The 8,301-nt window shown below is 43.5% G+C and overlaps 1 protein-coding gene across 1 annotated transcript in view; it reads right to left on the minus strand.

Moving 5' to 3' along the window:
* TEX11 (testis expressed 11) overlaps nucleotides 1-8,122 on the minus strand; it is a 44,992-nt gene extending 36,870 nt beyond the window's left edge. The window contains exons 1-7 of the mRNA XM_014963063.1: nucleotides 8,092-8,122; nucleotides 7,800-7,984; nucleotides 5,396-5,480; nucleotides 3,538-3,617; nucleotides 2,981-3,061; nucleotides 2,776-2,895; nucleotides 826-906 (exon numbers count right to left, since the gene is read on the minus strand). Coding sequence (XP_014818549.1) covers nucleotides 826-906; nucleotides 2,776-2,895; nucleotides 2,981-3,061; nucleotides 3,538-3,617; nucleotides 5,396-5,480; nucleotides 7,800-7,984; nucleotides 8,092-8,122 — 663 coding nt within the window. The remainder of the gene's footprint in view (nucleotides 1-825; nucleotides 907-2,775; nucleotides 2,896-2,980; nucleotides 3,062-3,537; nucleotides 3,618-5,395; nucleotides 5,481-7,799; nucleotides 7,985-8,091) is intronic.
* Between the last annotated feature and the right edge of the window lie 179 nt (nucleotides 8,123-8,301).

Raw genomic sequence — 8,301 nt, forward strand, 5'->3', positions numbered from 1 at the left:
TCTGCTTTTGTGACTCAAATCAAAGCCAGAGCCCTGCAGCTGACTGCCACACTGCACTCAGATGCACTGAACAAGGCCAGCAGATCACAAAAAGCCAATTCAAAACCGGTGGGAGTTTAATTGGTTAAAAAGCCAATGAAATTCCAGCCATATTTCACCCAATCAAATTCCAACGATATTTCCCTTTCAGAATTCTAATCTACCCCCGTTGAATTTCATTATCTGTACCACAGAGACAGGAACAAAACGTTTCCTAACTATTGGGAAAACATTAAAAGAAATGAAAATCGATACGGGGAAGGATATTCTGATATAAACATGTTCAACTTTCATCTTTGTAAACAAAGAACTGGTCTGCATATGCTAGAGTTTGTTTTCTCTGCACATTGTTCTCTGACACAAGAACTACAAAAAACACAGCTCTTCTCTTGTACCATCTCCAGACAAAACTCCCCATGGATACAAGTGAAAAAGCAAAATACAAGATCAAGATGTAAAACGCAGCTGGTTCTGTAGAAGAGTAGGTGGTGTATCCAGCTGAGAAATCTTTTTGCCTTGCTTGCTGATTTGTCTTCTCTCATTCTTTAGGAAGAGTTTATCACTCTATTTCGAATGATAAACCATGAGAAAGAAGAAAAAAATTAATTGGGAAGAAAAAAATCTGCTGTTTAATGCAAAATTTTCAGTAAGAAACTCTCAAAGAAGGAACCAACCACAGAAGAGAGTACTTTTCAAAAATTTTCTATGGCATATGTCATTCTTTAACATGAGAGGAAAGCAGATTTTCCAAGTTTGGAATGATAAAGACAGGATGATTTCACTTACCTCTTTTGGTAATTTCATCAACATCTCTTTGCAGCGCTGCACACACATCACCGCTTTCTGAAAATCCCCTTGAGCAACTGCCTAAGCAACATGCCAACAAACAGTCAGTGAGCAACTTGGCTTTCAAATTCAGGAAAAGACTGATTCTCTAAAACAGGACTTGGGTTTTTCACATTCAGTAAAGCTAGGTTTGGGATTAGATATCTGTCCTTACAGTGTTACAAGAATTCTGCATATATCTATACATTGCCAGATGACAAAGACACTCAGAAAAGCGCTGCAGGTAGCATAAAAAGGCCAAATGCATGGGACAATTTCATTCAGATGATACAACAGCTCAGCAAATCTTAAACCACCTCTACAGTAATTTAAGGTCACCTTTTGTTTCCATGATAAAATGAAAAATTTCAGCCACTGCTTTGGCGTGTTTAGGGAACCTCTTCGTTTGGAGACAGTACTGCCCTTCTAGATACTGAGGGCAGTGGTGTTATGAATAAATGCAGGCAGCTACATTTTCTTATATTTCTGGAGAATAGGTTTTATGAGGAGAGGCTGAGGGAGCTGGGGGTGTTCAGCCTGGAGAAAAGGAGGCTGAGGGGAGACCTTCTCGCTCTCTCCAACTCCCTGAAAGGAGGGTGTAGCCAGGGGGGGTCGGTCTCTTCTCCCAAGGAACAGGCCATGGGACAAGAGGAAATGGCCTCAAGTTGCCCCAGGGGAGGTTCAGGCTGGATATTGGGAACAATTTTGACACAGAAAGGGTTATGAAGCCTTGGAATGGGCTGCCCAGGGAAGGGGTTGAGGCCCCATCCCTGGAGGGATTTAAAAGTTGGGTTGACATAGTGCTTAGAGACATGGGTTAGTGATGGGTTTTATCAGAGTTAGGTTGATGGTTGGACCAGGTGATCTTCAAGGTCCCTTCCAACCCAGACAATTCTATGATTCCATGTCTGTAATACTCTATAGCATTGAGAAATACTCAGAAACTTCAGGCAAGTATAACAATGGCTCACAAAGCTTTGAATTTCTAAATTACATACTTTGAATTACTGTAATTTGCATTGCTGATCCTCTAGAAAACCTTTAGCACTTTTTCAAACTTCTCTTATATTGCACAGGGTGGGGTTTTTTTATATAATTATCACCATGATTCTCACCTCACTGTATGATGCCAGAGGTTGAGGCTTTAAAGAAAATATCAAATGCCATAGAACTCACTATTTCTAGATCTTGTAATTTCATACTGATTCTCCCACTGTTTAAAGCCTTTATATGTGGAAAGCAGCACGCAAGAGGTCACGGGAGAGAGGGTATTCGTGCACAGAAAGATCTCTGATGGCATTTAATATTGATAGCTTTGAAGATGTTCATGAGCTTGCAGAGTCATGAAAGTTGTAAGTTACAGAAGACTTTGCACACGTGGCTTATAATATTGACTTGTTGGGCTATCTGTAGCCATGATGGCTACTACCTTCACACACGTTCAGGCAGCCCAGCTGCAAACACTTCCACAGCACCATGAGAGTTCCAAGGTGACTAGTCTTGCTGTGTACATTACACAAATGCAGTTTGGGGGAACCCAGGCTCTCCACCAGCCCCATCCCACTTCTTCAGTCAAGCACAGGACACCTTTGGAACCAAGAGATGCATGACTCAGAAAGGTGGCTGTTTGTATCCGTAACAGCCACACTAGCCAAATCATAAAGTAACAAATCTGAACTAGAAGATATAAACACCCCAGCAGAAATGACTGTGATAAATTGAGCAAATTAAAAATCATTAAATGATTGCAACACTGAATGCAAACACGAGATCTGCTATCTCACATCTAAGTGAAGGAAACATATCCCTCAACAAGTCTCCAACGGCAAGCGTTCGTACGTGTAATAACTGGGTCAGAGTTTTGCTTTATACCCCTAGTGACTTATAAGGAAAACTGGGAAGAACACATACTGATTCAGCCTGATAAGAGAGCACTTTGAAGAGATTCTTCTCCACATCAGCTTTGTGCACGTGAATATCTGCTTCACCATCGCTCCCCTTAAGTAACTTCGCATACAGTTTTTCTATACTCTGGAAAACAAAGCATAGGCATCACCCATGGAACTTAACAAATTAGGTGTCTTTGTAAGAAATTAAAACTGGAAAAAGGACCTACATTCATGGCAATCTCTAGAAATCCATCAGCAAGATCAGCTTTTCCAATATCTATCCATCCTTTCCCAGTTTTCATAGACATCTGAAGGAGAAAATTGTAAGCACTTTGTGAAAATACAGTCATTTTCAAGAAAGGTGATGTTAGATCTTGTCTCGTGGATGCACATATCGAACGTAGGGAGAAGGGTATTTCATATTTCAGGTCTTCAGTTTCTGACATGTGCCTCTCACATCTGAATGAAGTCCTTAACACTTAGATGCAGCATAAGACTTACAGTGCCCTACTACACCATATGATAAGATACTGAAATAAATAAATATGCTGCTCATAGAACATTTTACATCACAAAGATGTGCTATTAACCGCAATGTCCAGAAATTCCTTCCTGCACTGGCTGAGCAAGGTATCCCTGTGACAGTACAGGTCCCCCCGGCAGCGTGTCTGTTCTTCAGAACTACAGGTTATATCCCACTCCTTTCCCAAAGCAACCCTAAGAGGGTTTGAAGGTTTCTGTGGGGATCAACTGCCCCTCATTGCTCAGGCACCACCAGCCTTACCAAAATCTGTCTTCGAATCGTTCCCTCCGGAGGATCACTGCCCTCACAAAGGCACACCAGTCTGCAGGCGACAAACCGTACTGCAAGAAAACAACACAGACATTCCTAACTTCCCTTTTCTCTTTCTTTTTTTTTGGTTTTTTTTTTTCTGTTGTTTTTAGAAAGTCAGGCCCTGACATATCTGAAAGACTGCTTGCCATCTTAAATTACAAGAGAGAAAAATTTGAAAGCTTCAGGAGTCAAAGCAGCCTGAATTTTAGCCAAGCTGCTCAAAACTGCTTTTTAGGCAGTTTAAAAAAAAAAAAAAAAAAAAAAAAAAAAAAAAAAAAAAAGATACTCTCATCAAAATACCTATTAAACACTTTGGAGAGAGTTTAAGTTAAATACATGGTATTCAAAGACTTAATTACATTGCAGGTGCTTACAGTAACATGTCTTGAGAGCTTCAGAATAGCCTTCAGCAAAACAGGGAAATGAAGTTTAATAATCTTTACATTTTCAAAGTAAAAAGCAAAGCAAAAATATTTTCAGGCCTTCCTTGTACATCAGGGATGGAAAAGACACCACTTAATGTATTTAAAATAGCCTCTCCCTGGCCCTTCAGCTGTGATACAAGATCTGAGAACATTATGCTCTACAATTACTACTTATTTTGTGCAAACTTACCCTTTTCCCTTTACCCAACATAATTTATATGACGCAGATTATATATAATTTTGACTGCAATCCCTCAAGAGAAAAATGTAGGCCAGATATTGCAATCCTGCACAACCACATAAAGAACAGATTGAGGGAAAAGACCAAAAGCTCACTTCTGCTTTCCCCCAGCCCTGCTCCCAGCTCCAAGCAAACCCACCAGCTGTATAGCTGGCTAAAGCAGAGAACTAAGAGCATTTAGAGTTCTGTATGTAAACACTGATAAGATTGTTACATTAAAGAAACAACCTCGCTTTATATGAATAAAAAAATAAAAAAAATAAAAAAGACATTGAGGTGCTGGAGCGGGTCCAGAGAAGGGCGACAAAGCTGGTGAGGGGTCTGGAGAATAAGTCTTATGAGGAGAGGCTGAGGGAGCTGGGGTTATTCAGCCTGGAGAAGAGGAGGCTGAGGGGAGACCTTATTGCTCTCTCCAACTCCCTGAAAGGAGGGTGTAGAGAGGTGGGGGTCGGTCTCTTCTCTCAAGTCCCAGGCGACAGGACAAGAGGAAATGGCCTCAAGTTGCGCCAGGGGAGGTTCAGGCTGGATATTAGGAAAAATTTTGTCACTGAAAGGGTTCTCAGCCATTGGGATGGGCTGCCCAGGGAGGTGGTTGAGGCCCCATCCCTGGAGGTGTTCAAAAGACGGGTTGATGTAGTGCTGGGAGGTCTGGTTTAGTGATGATGCTCCTTGTTTGTTGTGTGGGTGTCTATTTTTGTCAGTTAGGTTGATGGTTGGACAAGATGATCTTTAAGGTCCCTTCCAACCTAGAAGATTCTGTGATTCTGTGAATTGAGCGACCAACAGTATAAAATTTACATCTATGTTATTTCCATACATTTTTAAATTGAAACCATCGCATTGGAAGTAAATTGCAGCTTCCTTTGGTGTCATCACCTCTTTCCCAACACTCTGGCTGGGAAAGGGGGAGTGATAAGAATGCCCACACGGCCCCAGTGTCACAAGACCACTATTACACCAGGATGCTCCCTCCTGAGCCATTCACACAAGCCCAGCTCTACAGCTGTGCACTCTCCTCCCTCCACACCCTAGCTTCAAAGATCCGACCAAATCTACAGCACTGCCTGTATGGCTGTCAGCAGAGAGTTTTTCCTCTACAGCACACAAAAGACATTTAGGAAGGTATAGAAGACATACGTACGTTTAGCTCTTTGCTCATCATTGACAACAGAACCCGTGTGTTTGGTCACAGTCCAGTTCCACAGGCTTATTGCGCTCTCTTCAACCTGAGGAGGAGAATTCCATTAGGTTGAATTTTATCCTGGATTTGGGTCACATTGAAATTTAGTACCAGAAAAGGAACCATGTTTCATGTGCATCACAGTAATGACCTGTCCACACGTTTGCACAACTTCCTTTTATGCTGGAGTCAAAGGTGTGAGTTTTCCATGAAACTGTGACGTGATCCCACAGGGAGACTTGGGGCAGTGCCCTGAGAACAGGCGTGCTGAATGGATGGCACAGCACTCCTTCAGCTACTAGCACGGATCATTCTTTCTATAGATCCATCATCTCAGAAGAATTACAAGCAGCAGGTGGGAAGCATATATCCTTTTCATAAGTATAGTTCATAAGATATAGTCAGTCTTATAAAAGACTGTTTCACATCTTCTGAAAACGTGAGAGCACTTCTAAGATGAAGCACGGCAAGAAAGAACGTGAGTGCAACTCCCAGGCTGGCAAGATCTCAAACTAAAACAAACTAATTAATCCTATGACCAGTAGCACATGTACGTCACATCATCCATCAGGGCTCCAATTCAAGATCATCATAACAGCATGAACATCCAATTCTGTAAGTGATGGACTTTAGAAACGTTCAAACACGTTCCTAAACAAATCCCATTAATCTGCCATATTCCTGCAGTGTCCTAACTACTGTTTCTACCACGTCCTCTTCCAAACTTAGCCAAACCCAACCTCACTTACCCTGTCTATCTGGGATGAAGTTTTCTCACAAACACTCACAGAGACAGAATTTGTTCAATAGCACATCACCACCTCCAAAATACAACTGGTTATGCGCCAATTCGAGATCATCATAACAGCAAATTCTGTAAGTGATGGACTTTAGAAACATTCAAACACATTCCTAAACAAATCCCATTAATCTGCCATATTCCTGCAGTGTCCTAACTACTGTTTCTACCACGTCCTCTTCCAAACTTAGCCAAACCCAACCTCACTTACCCTGTCTATCTGGGATGAAGTTTTCTCACAAACACTCACAGAGACAGAATTTGTTCAATAGCACATCACCACCTCCAAAATACAACTGGTTCACTGCCAGCTTTCAGAATACATTATCTACATTTTAAATAGAAGTTGAAAAATTGGAATTGGAATTGGAAAAGCGCTGTAATAATTATATCAGGTTTAAAAACTTAACTATAGTAAGGCCTCACCTCTTTTCCTGTCAAAAAGAAAACAAAGTAGTTTAATTATTTAAGTTACGCATATCAGGAAACTCCTGATATTAGCGAACAAAGAACAAAGGCTACCAACTATATACTTTTGTTACAAAGATGATGAACAAGCTCCTTTATCAACCCACCTTGAAGGGCTGCCCTTTCCATCACTTTAGATCTTAGTTTCCACGGCGGATCTTGGCTACGAATATGCTCTTGCCTAACCAGGAGACAATTTATGGCCCCTTTTATTGAAGAGATCAGATTACAAATTAAAGGATTTCTCCTTTCTTCAAAAATAATTCAGCCCAACCGATTCAGGAAGAACTGAAGGATCCCAGTTTTACACTCCTGTAATTTCTTTACGGCCTGCACTCAGCATACTTTCTGCTGAGACACGTGCCAACCTATCTTGCCACTTGTCACAAGCTCAGGACTTTCAAAATCAGTCTTCCTTAGATGAAAATTGTTACGAGTTAAATCTCTCCTCAAAACATAATTTTGGCGGAAAAAGCTGGACACCACCTCAGCTGGTCTTGGTTTTAATCCAGATTCATGGAATAAAAGAAAAATAATTTACTCATCAGACTTCTGTTTGAAAAAGGGTTCTTAAAGTCAGTGTTTACTACTTTGTCAGTACTCCTCTAGAAGAAATACACAGAAAGGGGAAAAAAATGAAATTAAAAACGTTGTAAACAACCTAATTCCCTTCCCACTGCGTCCTGGGTTTACCAGGCAGTTAAAAAGACAATCTTGTCTTCTTCTTCCTCAAGTATGTGCTATGGTTATTGGAGTGAGAAGGACCTCTCCTCTGGCCCAGTACCCGACTCCCAAGGGACCAGCACTGTTTGCCTTTTCCCTTGAAATTACAACTGGATACTACTAGAAAATTGAAATAATAAGAGCCTTAGCACTACTGAGACACCAGCAACTTTTTCCTTTACGATGCACGCTTTTACACTTAGCATCAGCATTTCGCATTGACTTTTTAAACGTAGCATTTCCCTCTTTTATTTCACACTTCCACGCTGTTGGGTTAAAAGATGAGTAAAACAAAGGCTTTTGTCCTCATCCCAGGAATACTGAGGGCCGAGGCGGGAGGCCACTGGTAGAGCCCCAGGGCCCGCGGCCACCAACCTGGGCGAGGGGAGCCGGGTGCTGTGGGGCGCCGGGACCCCCCGTTTCCCCGAGGGGTCCGGCGGGGGGGGGCCCAGCCGGGTTCCCGCTCTCGAGGGAGCCGCTCCCCGCCGCCTGGAAGAGCTCCTCGGTGAGGGCGGCGATGCGGGACGGCGCCTCCTCCCTCAGCAACTCCTGCACCAGCCCTGTGGGACAAGGAGGAGAGGGAGGCGTCAGATGCGGCCCAACGGCAGGCGGCGGCGGCTGCTGGGCGCTCTCGGGGAGGGGAAGCCCGTGCCGTGCCGTGCCGTACCCTGCACCGCCTCTAGTCGCGCTGCCGCCATGTCCCGAGCCGCCCCTCAGCGCCTCCCGCGCCTCAGGGGAGCGGCGGGGCGGAGCACGGCGCACGCGCGGCACCGCAGAGCATGCCGGGCCCGGCGCCCTCAGAGGGCTCCGCGCGCCGATTGGCTATTCGGCGCTAGCGGCCCGCCTCCCCCGCGCCGAGCGACAGGCGCCGCAGCCA

This window comes from Calidris pugnax, unplaced genomic scaffold (genome assembly GCF_001431845.1).
Source record: "Calidris pugnax isolate Ruff unplaced genomic scaffold, ASM143184v1 scaffold294, whole genome shotgun sequence".
NCBI lineage: Eukaryota > Metazoa > Chordata > Aves > Charadriiformes > Scolopacidae > Calidris > Calidris pugnax.